Below are 17,084 nucleotides of genomic sequence, written 5' to 3' on the forward strand. Positions count from 1 at the left end.
CTGTGTTTCCCATAACGCGACCAACCCTATTTTTTTCATAAAAATGGCCGCATGTTGTTGGCATAAAATGCCTGAGATCCTTTCTCTACAGCATTCACTTTTAAAGCGTAGTTCGGCGACATTTTCATCCTGTCCCTACTTTTACTCCACTTAAAGTCAAAGGGAGTTCTTTCGACCTTACCAACCCTATTTTTTGGCCTAATTACTAGAAATACATCCTCTTATAATGTTGATAAACATCATGCTCAAGCTTTTTTAATGAAAATAGTTTTTAGAGCCAGAAATGCTCGAGTAACAACTTAATCAAAGATTTGCACCAAAATTATTGAGATTGAGAATGAAAAATGATATTTTGGCCTGAATCTAAAATTACTCTTTATAATCATGGGTATAAATAGTATAAGTATGCATTTTACCAAAATAGATTGTTTAATGTGATACAATTGTCTCATAGCCATTTATTTACGTAAATGCATTTAGTTAATGGTAAATGCATACTTTGTTCTAAGGCTTATATTTTGTCTACTAATAAGCCCATGAGCCTCTGTTTATAAACCTACCGATTAACCAGTAATAAAAAGCAATAATGCTCTCAGCCTCTGTTTCACCAATTAAAGATTAAAAACACCTACAGCCTCTATTTTCAAATCTTGACAATTAACCCCTGATTAAAATCAATATTGCCTAATTGCTGATATTTGAAAAAAGAAATGTTCAGCAGATTATGAAAATATCACATAATACAAAATATAATTTCAACCAATAAAGGGCTAAAATGAAGCACTCACTGTATAAATCCATTTAGTGGCTTCACTAACAAAGTTTGCTTGCATCTTAATTTTTCCTGCAGTTTCAGGTTACAAATGCACAGCTGGGTTCAGACATTTGCTCATTAAAGAGCTGTTAGATTTCAATCTAATTAGCCCTAATTGGGGATAAAAGGTAGCCAGCTTAAATAGAGGGTAGTGGTTTTTATTGAATTAACTTGTTAAAAAGTAGTTGTTTTCAGATTAAGCCTAAGATTGTAAGTTAGAATCTGATAAGTTCAAGTTACTGTGGATATGAACCTCTAAATACAATTAGTTCAACTGGCTTGAATTTATGTTTCTAAGTGGCTAGAATGCTATATTTATCCGATTTTGTTTTTTGGAATGAGTGCTATTAAATTGTGGATATTTTTCAGAAAGACAAATATAGAAATAGCTTCTATTAGTGCAGACTTTAGAATGGTCAATGCTATATTTATCCATTTTGTGTTTTGGAATGAGTGCTATTAAATTGTGGATATTTTTCAGAAAGACAAATATAGATATAGCTTCTATTAGTGCAGACTTTAGAATGCTATCTTTATCCATTTTGAGTTTTGGATGAATGCTACTAAATTGTGGATATTTTTCAGTAAGACAAATATAAAAATAGAATAGCTTCAAAGTGCAGACTAGAATGCTATATTTATCCATTTTGTGTGTGGATGTGTGCTATATTATATTGTGGATGTTTTTCAGTAAGAGAAATATAAAAATAGCCATTTTGCAATTTCTGCAATAACAATACCTTTGACATTCTATAAATACAAAACAGTTTAGGTGCATCAAAAATAGCATCAGAATGTCATGAATCTAAAGAGTGCTTTAAAGGTCAAAGATACTAAATGTGGTATAAAATTAATTTCCCTTAAAATTAATAAGGGTTAACTGTGACTTATGGGAGTCCGTGTGTCTCAAGACTGTTTTATTTTGGCACGGACTCGTAGATTTTGATTTTGACAAGACTGTTTTATTTTGACACCGACTCGTAGATTTTGGAGTTTTCAGGCCAAAAAAGAAAGAAACAATGATATTGAAACTTCAAAACCTATTAACAAGAACTGTTTTGAAGCTGAAAAATTAGCCTAAAAGGCGCAGGATATAAGTTGATGCATTTTAAATATTTCGATCCATTGTTATGTTTAACTCAATTGACTGTAATGCTTAAAGAGACACAGACACCAGATGATACAAAAGAAAAAAAGAAAATTGTTATTGATATTGTTGTGTGCATTGAATCTTACTTACTTCAATATGTATCTCATATGACGCATGTGTCTTTCGCAGTTTTTGTGTATTTTTCCATTTCGAAATTAGCAGCGTTTGTCTACCACGTAAATTCCAGTTTAAAAAATAGCGACAGTATAATTGTGTCTGTACAAATAACTTGACTTTCAAAAGCTAAAGATACACAGTATAAACTGGGAACATTTTGTGCCATTTTTAAACAGGTAAACTCAACTGAGTCAGAGACAAAATATTATTTTAATCATGTTAAATTATGTAATATGTAAGTTTCGATTTCACAATTTCATGCAAAATTCTGTTGCATCAAATCAGTTATATTATATCCAAGCTTTCCATAAGTATCAGAAAGTCAGAAAAAAACAGCGTTGTTTAATGTCTGAAATCATTTCCTTGCCTTTGACTACCGTATTTTCCCGCCAATTATGCCCATGAAATTTGTTGTTTTTTTGTATACAATACTACTTTATAAGACGCGATTGGTTTTTAGAACAAATCCAGCACTTCAATTTCTACAAATCTATGATGATGTTCTAGTGAAACAGTCATTTATCAACTAAAATTTGCTTGAAGAAAATCGCTGATTTTCTTGTCAACTGTCTTAAGCTCTCTTATATGGAGGTAGGTTATAAATAATAGAACAAGTAAACGCGGATATTTATTTTACGTATCTTATTTAATTATTTATAATTTATCATTATTCTCATAACAATCAAAGTTTCATTCATATTCCTAGTGAATTCAAACATTTCGGTTTTAAGATTCCCAGACGACGATTATTGATTATTATTTTTTTTTTGATCGTATGGTATTTTCTTACCAGCCTAGTCCAAATCCTGGCAATCAAATGGTATCATACGGTATCCAACCGACTGATTTTAATACAAACCATAGCTATATACGCGCCTTTGATCTTATTACGGCTAATTGTGCTCTTGACGTCACAAATTGTACCGTTTGATCTGCAGCTAACACATTCCTATACATGTGTTGTTATAACTTTCGCAGGTTTTTCTTTGGATTTCAGTTGATTGGACTTAAATTATGCGAAATAAATAAACATTGATAACTGCGGATAAATTAATGTAACGATTAATGAAATGTTAACATCGCAGTTAAGCCTGCATGAAATTGCAAAGCTTAATCGTAAGAAGCCTGCATGATATACGCAAAGCCTAATGTAAAAAAGTAAGTTCTATTTTGGACATGGATAAATAACAACGCAAACTATATTCTGAATATTTTCATTATAAATTAAACAGCATTATGCGTCTCCTGTGATCAACCACATGTTTGGACTATAAACATGCGTTTGCCAATTTGAAGCTATCGGACCTCTGCAATTTTGTTTCCCTGTTGACAAAGCATCTTGGTAATACATAATCAGGAATGAAAGTTTATTTTCTGAGAACAGAGACAGACAAACAACGAAAATAACGACGATATATTTAATTCATGATTTTTTTTACTTTTATGCCTAAAAATAGATTAGGGTCGGCGAGGAAAAAATAGGGTCAGTCGGGTTACCGGAAACACAGGTATTATTTTTTTTGGCCTTATTACTTAAAGCCCCTTTAAATAAAAAAATGTATAATGATCTTGGTCTTTATTCAAAAAGCATCTTAGAAACAATTTTCAACTTTAATAATGAAAAATTGCCTTTTTTCCAATTGAATTTTAAGAAATCAAACAATGTTTGTACTCCAAAAATATGAAAATAAGCAAGAAAATGGTCTAAACAATATATGATAGGAATAAATCTGATGAAGAGTATAGCGGGTATTTGAAATATTCATTGTCAAAAATTACGAAAATCTCACTAAGTTGAAAATATTCACTAAGATGCTTACTGAGTATTTGCAAGTGTTCCGGAATTTACGTTTTTGGTAATATTAAATTGTCTCATTAAGGAAAAGTGCAGTGCACAAGGACCATAACTCAGGGTGCAGTGTTTTTAAGTTATTGTCCTTTGTTAAGTTCCATACATATTCTTTGCCCTGAGCATAACTTGAAAAGTCTTAGAGGTTTTGACTTCTAATTTCATATACAGATAGAATCCATTGAGGAGAAGTGCAATGCACAGAAACCATTATTAAGCTCTGGTTGCAGTATGTTTTTAGTTATTGCCCTTTGTGTATGTTCATTGATGTCCTTAAAAGTAGAAAGGCGAAGCTGATACTGTTCTTTTGTCCGGGAATATGGCAGGCTGTGACTGCTCTTGCTGGTATTATGATAATTTAATCATTGGGGCTTTCTTCATACTAGTTCAAAGAAAAGGCTTTGATTTATATTTTAATATTGTTCAAAAAATGGTATTTCAGCCTCAGTCTGAGCAATCTTGTACAAAATAATTCAGTTTTATATTTTATGAGAATGAATCTAGAAACATTTTGACAGAATCCAAATGTTCTATTTGATTGTCTGTTTACAAGTGTATATCATATATCTTAAACAAAGTACACTATTGTTTACTACAATCAATCAGGGCTTTCTTTTTCTCTCTCTTGTTTTTTATGTAAAGGAACGCCCATATACCTATGAGTGAAAAAGATTGCTTCCAAATTTTGTTGTTAAACAATCACTTACTGTTTTGTTTGAACATATACCTATGAGTGAATATGATTGTTTCAAAATTGCTTTAAAAACAGTGAATTGTTTGGTTGCTCTGTGTTCAAATGTTCTTAAAATATGTTGCAAAACAATGAACAGTTCAATGCTCTGTGTTCAAATGTTCCCAAATTATTTTGCAAAACAATGAACAGTTCAATGCTCTGTGTTCAAATGTTCTTAAAATATGTTGCAAAACAATGAACAGTTCAATGCTCTGTGTTCAAATGTTCTTAAAATATGTTGCAAAACAATAAACAGTTCAATGCTCTGTGTTCAAATGTGCATAAAATATGTTGCAAAACAATAAACAGTTCAATGCTCTATGTTCAAATATTCCCAAATTATTTTGCAAAACAAAGCACTGTTAAGTTGATACAGTGTTCAAAATTTAATGCTAAAAAAAATGCAAAAAATATATAGTTAAGTTACTTTAACCATTATATATTTTACAACGATTGTGAAATAAGCTATGATAGCTTATACTAAGTCACTCTCGTTGGCACGATGTTGCGTGAGAGTGTGGTCTTGTGTTGTGGGGGAAACCGGAGAACCCGGAGAAAACCCACTTGTCCGGCTTGGTGACCACTAACCAAACTCACATGCGCCCGGGCCGGAAATCGAACCTGGGCCGCCTTGGTGAGAAGCGAGTGCGCTAACCACTGCGATAACCGGACAACCTATAGTTAAGTTGACACAGTGTTCAAATGCTCCTAAATTATTTTGCAAAACAATGCACTGTTTAGTTGCTGTGACTGTTCAAATGTTTCCATTTTTATTGTATTACAGTGTACTTTTTAGTTAATACTCAGTGTTCAAATGATTCAAAATTTTGTTGCAAAAACAATGTTCCATTTTTTTATTCAAAAAAAACAACAACACTAATTATAAAAATACCTACTCTATGAAATATTTTTGAATTGGAAATAAAAGAATTATAGGGCCAGCCACCAAGGGAAATTCCTCAATCTTTGGAAGATTTTAGATCCATTTTTATCACTGACAACATAATTGCATATTTACATGACATAAGCAATGCCTTATAACCACTACAAAAACAGATAAAAGGAGACTTTGTTGTCCTCATCATAAATATAAGAAGATTCTTAGCATCCTCAGCTAAAAAAACTTTTAATCACATTTCTCCTAATTAGCTTCTTTTGATGTTTTCCGCTAATATTGATTCAGAAAATACAGGTGATTGTTAATCACCTATAATGTATCAGCTTTCAAACATTAATGTTTAATAATACTTGTCATGGAACCCTGATTAAAGAATGATCTATTATTTTATGTTTGCTGATTTCATGAGACAAAATTTATGTTTAAATCTCTGATATCATGTCTGCATGAGGCAGACTACATGTTTAATTATCCAATCAATATTATCCAATGCTGAGTCAAAGGTTTTAGGTGGGGTCTATTGATTTGGCATTGTCCCTCTGTCAGTTTGTCTGTATTTCTTTTGTCCGTCTCATGTATTTCCGTCCAGAACCATATCTTGGTAGGGATTGGTCAAATCTTGATACAGACTGGTCAAATAATGTTCAAACTTGGTCATAATGTTCCTCTTTACAAAATTGATCACTTGTAAAAGTGTGTCATATGAGGTAAAAAAAATAGGTCACTAGACCAAATCGTACAAAAATCTTTGGAACACACTGAAAACATCATTTTGGTCCAAAATTCATGGAACTTACTCAGAATGTTTTTCTTGATGAAATCTTTAATTGCTTCAAAACTAGGTCATGTGGTGTCCAAAACTAGGTCAAATTTTCTAAAAATGTTATCTGGAACAATATCATCAGAACCATACCTAGGTAGGGATTGGTTAGATTAAGTACAAACTTGATCAGAATGTTCCCCTTCAACTGCTTGTTAAAGTGTGTCTTATGTGTCCAAAACTAGGTCACAAGGTCAAATCTCAGACTTTGAACACACTAAGAGGCATTATATTTGGTCCACTTTTTATCAAACTTAATAAAAATGTGCATGGCAATGATAGGTCAGATTCATACTAGTTAAAACTTGGACAGAATGTGACCCTAATGAAATCTCACAACATTTTAAAAGTGGGTCACATGGTGTCAAAAATTAGTTCAATAGGTCAAATTTTAGAAAAACCTTGTGAACCACTTTAGAGGCTGTATTTTATTAAACTATTTCTGATTCAATCTCAATGAACTTTAACTCACAATCTTTGTCTTGATAAAATCACTTTATGATTGAGACTAGTTTACTTCGGTGAGGACAAAAATGAGGTCAAATGATAACAAATCTAAATGCTGTATTATATATACAATGTTCTTTTATATCAAATAATTGCAAACAATTTCATAGCTCATATCCAGTGTTCATTCAAGGCCATCACTCTGAAGCTGTATTGCATGTTTGGGTTGCAGTAGTTCATCAACACTTGATTTCCTTTCCATCCACCTTGACTAAATCAGGTGGGGGTTATCAATTCAACGAATGTGCTTGTTCTGACTGCATGAGGCAGAATGCTGTGTAAATCTCTTATAACTCTTATGACTGCATGCGACATAATTCACGTTTAAATCTCTTATTATTTTTATGACAGCATCAAGCCGAATTTATGTTCAAATTTCTTCTTTAACTACTGCCTGGGGCAGAATTCATGTTTCAGAACCAACGCACAGGAAAGGTGCCAAATGCATGATTTTATGATAGATATTAAAAGAAATTGATAAAATAATTTTTGAAAAACCTGAAGTATTATTTGTCAGGAATGTTATTAAAGCTGCACTCTCACAGATATACCATTTTTACAACTTTTTTATTTTTTGTCTTGCAAACAGCAATTTTTTGCGTAAATATCTGCAAACCATTGATATAAGATTGCTGACAAAAAATCAGATCGTAGATTTTCATATTTCCGTTCGAAAATTAATGATTTACGGCTTAAACCGTTACTAATGGTTTAAGAAAAATGCATAAAACCTCAATTTTTGAACTTGGATATAAAAATCTGTGAACTGATTTTTTGTCAGCAGTCTTATATAACTGGTGGCCATGGATTTTCGCAAAAATGGCTCGTTCCAAGACAAAAAATAAAAAAAAGTTGTCAAAACATTCAATCTGTCCAGCTTTAAAGTAGTTGTGCCACTGCATGATTTTCTGATAAATATCTAAAATAATTGATCTAAAATGAATTGTTGTTCGGCGATGAATTACTAAACATGGATAGCGCCAAAATGTTTGTCTCACATTCTAGTTGACATAGGCATTGTGGGAAAATTGTCCTCATAAATGTTTGATGCTTTGCGAGCAGTGATGCAGAATGATGTTCTGTTATTCTTTCATTGTTCCATAAATGTTTGATGGGATATTTGGATTATTGTCTGTCTGATATTGAAGCATTAGATGAGTTCGTTAGATGAACATCACTCGCAATGGGCTCAAATTCTCCAAGGCACCCTGCAATTTCTGCTTGTTTTAATGTTAATGATAAATTAATAATAGTATTACTTGTAGTCAGTGTTTAATATAATCAACACTATTATTGTATAAACTATTCATGGAAGCCTTGGTTTAATTTTTAACCACTCTGCTTTTTATGAAAATGATTATAATCTACGGAGGTAGAGAACATTAATTATTACATATTGTACAGTGCTTGAAATTAGCACTAGCCTGTAAGCCCTTAACTGTTAAAGTGCAGTCTTGCTAAATTTATGGCAAATAGCAAGGCTAAGAAAAAAAATGATGATGCTAAGCACTGGTGTAAGAATTTTGGCTTGTTTATTCAAATGTTAATATGAATAATACCTATAAAAATAGAGTTCTGTTTCTTTATATAGTGAGCCCACCTTGGCTCAAACTCCCAAGGACAGGTGAAAATACATGGCCTGGAACCTCCGGAAAATGCAGCCAAGTGGGAATGCTTACAGGTCTTCAGAAAAAATAAATCAGTTCTTCACATCCTTCGAGGAAATCAAGCCGAGCAAGTTTTGAGCCACCATGGTTCCCCTGTATTTAGATTTCAAATATGAATACCCCTTAACATTAAAAAATAATAAGATGAACATAATAATTTTTTAAAAAAAGTAAAAATATTCTTTCTCTTTTCCAGAATACAGAGGGCTTGGAGGTCATACCTAGAAAGAAAACACAGTAAAGGTCAAGGTCACTCTGCAGCTGGTAATCATGGTAATAACCCAAATTGTATCCCAGCAACAGCTGTGAATTCTAACAATGAGAAAGACACAGATGACCAACAAAGTGATAATGATGAGGGGTTTATGTTTAATCCATTATTAGACAACACAGTATGTGAAAGTGGTTGGGTTTTATCGGAGAATTCTAGTCGTGAATCTTTTGATAATGTCATTGGCAATAAAGATTTGTCTGGGAGAAATAAATGTCAAGGGAATGAAGATTTGTCACCTACTCAACAAAGAAAAAGACATTTTCTGTTACAAGCACATCAGTTCGCTGAATTAAAGAAACAGAATTCAAACGTGTTGCCATTTAATTTGCATATACACCTAAATCAGGCAGAGAGTATTACTTATGATATTGACCATTCAAGAATGACAACAATGGCACCAGAAAATGAAAAACTAGTGCTACCTGAACACTGTGGGCCATCACAAGAGAAAAACTTGTTAGATTTTGAAAATAGTACAGTTAATGCAAATGGTGTTGAAAGAACTAAGGGGAGTAATTCAAATCCTGAAAATGTCTGTGATAAGTCTAAGGGAGGTAACTACAATTCATATAAGTGTGAAAAATGTTCTAAGGGAGAGGACTGTGATACATGTGATGAGGAGAGACCATTTGATGTGTACAATATAGAGACAGCCATGCCAAACATGGACTGGAAAACCTTAGAGGCAAAATTACGCATCGCCAGTGAGCAGGCAAAACTAATCCAAGAGGTGAGTCATAGTTGATTGTGTAATTTCACTTCATCAATAATGAAGTTTATAGAATGGTTGATTAATCATGCCAATTTATAATTGATATTAGCTGGTCTGTTTTTCAAGAAAACAAGTCATGGTGTTGTTATAGCCTACGTGTTTAGTTTGAATGCAAACGCATCATATTGGCCATTATTCAAACATGGTTTGAGATATTTAAGTGAATTTAAATAAACATGGTTGCCAGATAGAATACTCACATGTAGAACAAGGTCCATCTCTTTGACTTTAAACAATAATTGTTGAGGCTGATGCCTTGTTTATTTAACTGAAAAACAACAGATGAGCATCGTCAATGCTCTTGTTTCATGATATTTCCGACAGCTGGTATTATCATGCTTGTTTTCAGTAATAATTTTGTGAAATTAAGCAATTTGTACATGAATCCAGATGTTTATTTTGCCTAGGAGACTTGACAGGAATTGTGTTGGTAATGGCAGGGGACAGGTTTAATAAATATCTTAGATGAACTCAGTTGAAAATATAAATTATCTGTATGGTGACATGATTTTTATTATTACCCTAAACATTTGTGTGAATTGAACAACAATGAAAACATAAAAGAAATACAGATGATAAGAAATGAAAAAGTCATTATACTGATGTAATATAGCTGAAGTTTCTCCTAAAACCTTTTATTGAAATGAACCCCAGTAGAATTGAGTTAACAATGAAGCTGGAGTATAATGTTTATTGATCATAGGTATTCATAAGAAAAAGAAAAATAACTCTGATAGGACTATGCCTTTGAACAGTGGAAAATACCTTATGTATCCTCAGGAGTTGTCCATCTTGAATTACTTCCCAGTTAATTCCGGTATGGAATGTGATATTGATTTCACAACACTGCTCCAAGATGACATTGATCCTGGGTCATTGTAGTTTACTGATGGCAAGATGCATGTTGGTTTCCCATTACATCTAAATGCTCCTTGCAATGTATTTGTCAATATTTTAGGGCAGAATTTAGATAGACAAATCAAAATTGACTTTGGAATTTGCTTAAATCCTGTTGATAGGATTTGTTTCTTGCAAAATGAAAATTATCAATCAATTTTTGGATCACATTTGTGTCCCATTGTTTTAACTATAATAAACTTCATAGAAATTATTTTAAATATGTTCATATATGTTTTATTTTCTAAATTCAAAACCAAAATGATGAAAAGATATATATTTTAAATACATGTGTGTGACCAATAAGGTGCGCAATAAAAGTTGCATAATTTTTTTTATTATTATTTTATTATTCTTTATCATGTTTTGAACTCATTTCAGACTTTAATGATCAAAACAAACAAAAATGCATATGATTTAGGTACAAATTGAAAAAAAAAATATATAATGATATTTTAGCACTTTCTTAACTGTGGATTTTTATGGCAACTTACTTATTAATTCAAAATAACATCTATAACTGTTAATATTTTTTATCTGTTTCCCTAATTTAAATGCTTTTATGTTCTGAAAGATGGAAAGAAAATGAATATCAGGCTAAACTGAAGGGACTAATAACATTTTCTTCTAGTGGGAAATTTTAGGTGAATCGGTCAGGAAATGCCAGACAAACAATATATATATATATGTATTAATAGTGACCTTAAGAATCGGAAGTTATTTGGTGGTGGTGGTGGTGTTAGTAGTTTATACTCCGGGTCCCGGCGTGAGCACATTGAAGGGTCCCAGAGTGACAGTTCAACCACCGCACACCTATCCTGTGCCTTCGCCTCTGCAAGGAACTGACAACTTCTGTACGTGGCAGTGGTACAGTGCGAATGGTTGTAGAAAGGATTTCATAACCAATCACAACAGAAGTAACCTGGTCCGCCCGGGAATCGAACCCGGGTTGTCCGATTTAGAGTCCAACGCTCTACCGATTGAGCTAACCGGGCGGACTTCGGAAGTTATTTGATATTTTATGTGGGTTTATATTGATTTAGCTTGTGACATTTCATTCTTTGAAGTTGAAAGTCACTTTAAAGATTTATAAGAAAACATTAAGGATTATAAGAAAACAATTTAAGGATTTATCTTTATATTTTATATATCTGTATTCTATAGTGTTCAGCAGTAGTTGTTAGACTTTGTAGGCAGTCACAAGAAAAAAAATCATCAGAGGCAGCTGCGATGATGATGTCATTTGCTGCAACAAACATGGCATGCTTCTCGCCCATTAATTACGAAATGATGCAGGCCAAGTCTGCATCTAATTCCTTGTAACCATCGATTGTCAATCAATTTCCACGTTAATATTGGTCATTGTTTTGTCACCTTTGTCTGGATAATATTGATTGTCAAGATGTGTGCAAGAACATTTTTTAAGGCATATACATGGATTCATTCATGAAATTATCTTTTGTATCTAAAATCACCCTTATTTAAATGTATTTAAAATGATATACAGAGTGACATTATACAAAATTCAGGACTTACTTCGATAATATCATTAAAATTTTGTGCTAATCAATAATATTTGTAAAAATAAAACCTTTTATTTGAGGGGTGATGGTTTTTATCACAGCGTTTATGCTACTAAAAGGTTTTTAATGAGTCAGTGTATGGTGTAGTTTGAAGGCTTTAGAATTTTTACTTCTTCAGAAACTTATTACTTAAAGCTGCACTCTCACAGATTGAACGTTTTGACTTTTAAATTTTTTGTCTCGAAACGAGCCAATTTTTGCGAAAATCCATGGAAACGCTGCGTATAGCGTTGACTTGATGCGGGGCAAATAATGAAATGAACGTGGTGTGCGATACTGCGATATGCTGATAATTGCACAGCATAATAGTGGATAATAGATAATGTACGTGGAAAGTACAAATAGGGACGACTAGCAAAAACATGTGGTTGGTAGTGTATGTTTGCCGTTTGATTCAATATTGAAGTGGCTCAATGCACTATTCTTGCAACGTGGAAAGAGAAAGAGGTAGAAATTGAGTCGAAAGGACTGAATAGCAATTAGATGGAAAATGAGTATCCTGCAAATAATGAAAGTCCGAATAGCAAGTCGACTAACTAAATCGTCCGGCCTGGCAAACTGGATGATGCTGCGCGGGAAGAAGACCTGTGATGTGATTTCTGTCATTAAAATGAGTTAAACTCCAAAAATGACCGAGCTCAATATTTGCTATTTTCACGATATTTAGTACATTGTTATAAACGCTATTGAAAATTGAAGGACTTTATCACAAATTCTGTTCAAATGGGTATCTACCTGTGCTGTTGAATCAATGTTTGTTTCATAAAAGTAAGTAAAATAACTCAATTTAAACATTTATTAAACAGTAAAAAAAAAATTATGTTGCAAACATATCTGAGGACTAGTTCCTTTAAAGACTGCAGCATTGTGAAGCTTGCTATCTTAAAGCTCTCTTATTATTGACCCAAAGAATACCAAACAGAACCAGTCTTCTGGAAAAGGCAATCATGTACAAAAATAGAAAACCAGTCAAGGTGCTGGAAAAACCATGCCCTATTGACAACTGTGTAACAAAAGTGTAAATAACTAGAAAAAGCTATGCCCTAGTGTTTTGAGGAGACAATATGATTATCTGTGATGATGTTTTCTTTTAGTATTTTGTGGATTTTTTTAATTGATTCATGTGTAAATTGTGGACTTAAACAAAAACAAATCTCTGTCATTGTCATTTATGGAATTAATTCTGAGAATTGTGGAAATAGTCTTGTGTATTGATTGGTCTATTTATAACATTGTGGCTGTGTTTTGATTGCTTGCTATTGGAAAATGCAAATTTCTGAAGAGTGGTTTAAATTATTTATCAGAATCTATATGCATGTATGCTCTTATTTAGGGTGCAAAAATAATGTTTATTTTTATGCTAAAATGATCTTCATGCTTCATTATTCAGTTCTCATCTCTCTTGTGTAATGTTTCTTTGACTTTACCTCAAACTATTATAATTTCAATAATACACTTTAAATTTAAGGGACCAGTATTCATAAAACATTTTATATATAAGTAATGTCTTAGTAACATAAGTAAATTTTCTAATCAATTAAGAATGAAAATTTTAAAAAGGGTAAATGTTTTTACATATATAGAAATAAATGTATTTTCATTTACACCAATGAAATAAAGTATTTCAGATATTATTTAGTTAATATATCTCTGATTAGTGACACACATATAATTGAGGAAATGAGAATAATGAAAACTGTTGCATTTACTGTTGCAAACGAATATATGAAAATTGGGTGGAAAGGAGACAAGCTGAGAAAGAAGCTATGAAGTTTCTCTTGTCTGTCTATAAAAATACAGTTGTTTTTTCAGTCTTCACCAGTATCGGTATCCTTGTATTGTCACATAGTTGTGTCAGGGATGCTAACTGAGGATATTGAAATACCTCTCAGTCTCAAAATTGCACAAATGTTGTCCACATCCAGACAAAATGCAGCTAGATTAATTTGGTTAAATTGACAATAAAGAGGCATTTATATATGATAAGTTTTCTGGTGCATAAAGACAAAAAAATATAGCATTATTTAAGTTATGATGGGTTGATAACATTAGCTCTCTTGCCAAAGAAATTTAAATAACAAAAACTGTCTGACATTAACTTAAAATGTCATATTTATGAAATGGCGGAGAAAAGCTCTAACATTGTACACATCGTTAAACATTCAGAGTGACCCGGGCACAAAGGTCAAGGTAACACTTAGAGGTAAAAAGCACATAAAATGCACATATATTGTGTATGTTTCTGTGGATATAGTATATTGCAACATTAAATAACTTGGTACAGATGTTGACCACACTGAGTTATTACAACACACCAATTCGATGTTTACAGGTCACAAGATATAACTTCAAAGGTCATGGTCATACTTAAAGGTCAATCAAAACCCCACATAAAGTGTGTCTGAACTTCAATTGCCCTTTTGTTATTTCACTATTCACAAAACAGATTGGAATAAAAGTCCACCACATTGAGGCAAATGTATTGTGCCAAAGACCCAAGTCTGTAGCTCGAGGTCAAGGTAACAATTATCAAGGTCAAACCTCATGTAATACTGCATATGTCAAATCAATCACACACTTCATGTTATGACTGTAACACTCTGTTGCCTTTGTGAATTTTCAAAAAGACTTGACCCAATTAATGCAACATGTTGCTTTGAAGACCTCTAGAGGATATCTCTAGTTGAAGGTCAAGGTCAAATGTGCTGGTCATCATTATCCTGTGTATATATACAATTGACAATGTAAAAGTAATATGACATCATTAATTATTGCAAGGAAGTCAATGCTAAAGTATCAGAATAATGAAATGCACTGCTAAGAGATATGCATCTTTAATTACCCAGCTTAATAATGGTTTAATACCATCATAACACTTTTATGTCATTTTCTGTATGGCTGTTGTTCGTTATTAGAAGAGTCTTGAGTTTGAGTCATTATCAAAATATTTACAAAGCTTTTGCATTCACAGGCTTTTATTAACCAGTTTTAACCTGGTTATGAAGATGATGTACCTTGTTGTTCCGGCAGGCAGGTGGGAGGGAAGACAGTGTCAAAGAAGAACAATTTTAGTTAGGTTTGACATATAGTGACCAAACAGATAGAAAGAGTTTATGGAGACTTTTGGGACATCCAGGGATTGTTAAACAATTGGAGCCCAATATGGTCAAGGTCAAGGTCAAAATCACCATATTTAAAAAAATTAAAAAAGCAAGCGGTTGAAGCTTAAATAAACATTGGTTAGAGTTGACATATTGGCCCCTAAAGCTAAGGTCAAGGTCACTATTACTAAGTATTGAAAAACTGTTGAAACTGAATCTCACAACAAAGGCTGAAGTTCTTCTTTATATCATTAAAAACCTGGTTTCATCACATTGTGGCGCTGTTCTTTTATGCACCAGACAATTGTAACCATGGCCTTTCAGGGTCGGGGATAGCGGGGGAAATGGGCCATGTTTTTACCTTCCGGGACTGGCCAGTTTTTACCAGCAGGTCGTCCCTGGGCTTGGCTGGACCAAAGTCAAAGTCTCCGCTATTCCCCAGAACTGGGGGTGCCGGGGTTACAATTGACTGGTGCATTATTATAAGTAACAATAATTTTCCTATTGTTACCTTGTGTAACATTTAATATGCAAACATCATGTAACAAACTCCACATACTGTCTATTAATACAATGCCAAGTTATGAAGTATATAATGATTTTCACATGTATTCTGGTTCTATCACTCTATAACTCATCACCATGCTATTTTTGATGTCTTGACAGTTTTCCAGGAAAAATCAAGCCCTCCTATTACCTACCAGTATAGAGTTTTTTGTTGTCAAGTTTATGTTCTTTGAGTAATTAGTGATGTATTATTTCTGAACTTATCATTCCTCTTTTCATGATAAGCCATGAAAGTTAGTCTGTGTTGTTTGTCAGTTTAATGTTGTAGAAGATAAAGATCATTTTGTGTAAATGTTGTGTGAACTAAATGAAGTTTTGTGTAATGTTTGTCAGTTCAATGCTCTGGAAGATGAAGATCATTTTATTTAAACATTTGGCGAACTTTATGGAAGTTTTGTGTCATTTTATGTAACCAAAATGTTGAAAATTGTTTCCCTTTTTCCGAAGGTTCAGAGTGAAATATGCAATGGACTTATGAAATGTTCAAAGAATATTAGATTATATTTACACATTTTATTTGAAATGAAAAATTAATATAAGTGAACATTTATGTGTGATATTTTAAAACTAAATATGTGAGTATACACAGGATAAGAATACAGTAACCGCAATGTTACTGAGTGAGAAAACTTTAAAATGCACTATTTTGAGATATTTTTTATTATTTGCCTCGCTGTGTATATTTTGCTGATTTTGATGGTGAAAAGTTTCCGGAGATTTGGAGCAACATTTGTGCAAGCAACAAGGGAAAATACAGAGCATTGGGACCAGAGGTTTATTGATGCAATGATAATCAGGAATCAACATAAAACATAAGTGTATGATATTTTGAAAACCATTCAAAAGTTTCAAGTAATTCAGTTGACAGTTATGATATTTATTATCTCCCTTTGAAGAATATTATGATAATATAGCTTTTCAAATGTTGGTCGATCAATTGCTTTGTCGATTAGATACTCATTTGTCGATAAGTGGTCAGTAGACAGTATCACATTTAGGCAATGATAACTGACAGTTGAATATGCTGATCTGAATAAAATCTGCCAAAGTCCAATTCAAGGGAATTTACCAGTACTGGTGACAATTTGGCAAGAGGCTTGAATTCACTCATGAGTTTTTAGGGATAAGTGGACACTTAGGCATTTTACAGCTTTAATCATTTATGATATTCAAGGTAAAGCTTAAAGTAGAAAATGTTATCAGGAATTTTATAGGTAAACATTAATCTTTTATTTGATACTTTCCAGAATAATCATTGCTACAAAAAGCTGATAAGTAATTCTTGGGTTGATTTTGTTCCTGCTTAAGTTAGGCACCTTTGATATTAATAATTTA

The 17,084-nt window shown here is 32.6% G+C and overlaps 1 protein-coding gene across 1 annotated transcript in view; it reads left to right on the forward strand.

Annotated features, from left to right (window-relative positions):
* LOC128219773 (uncharacterized) overlaps window positions 1-17,084 on the forward strand; it is a 99,101-nt gene that overhangs the window by 29,287 nt on the left and 52,730 nt on the right. Inside the window, exon 7 of the mRNA XM_052927764.1 lies at window positions 8,752-9,559. Coding sequence (XP_052783724.1) covers window positions 8,752-9,559 — 808 coding nt within the window. The remainder of the gene's footprint in view (window positions 1-8,751; window positions 9,560-17,084) is intronic.

The sequence above is a fragment of the Mya arenaria genome, chromosome 15, assembly GCF_026914265.1.
Source record: "Mya arenaria isolate MELC-2E11 chromosome 15, ASM2691426v1".
NCBI classification, from domain to species: domain Eukaryota; kingdom Metazoa; phylum Mollusca; class Bivalvia; order Myida; family Myidae; genus Mya; species Mya arenaria.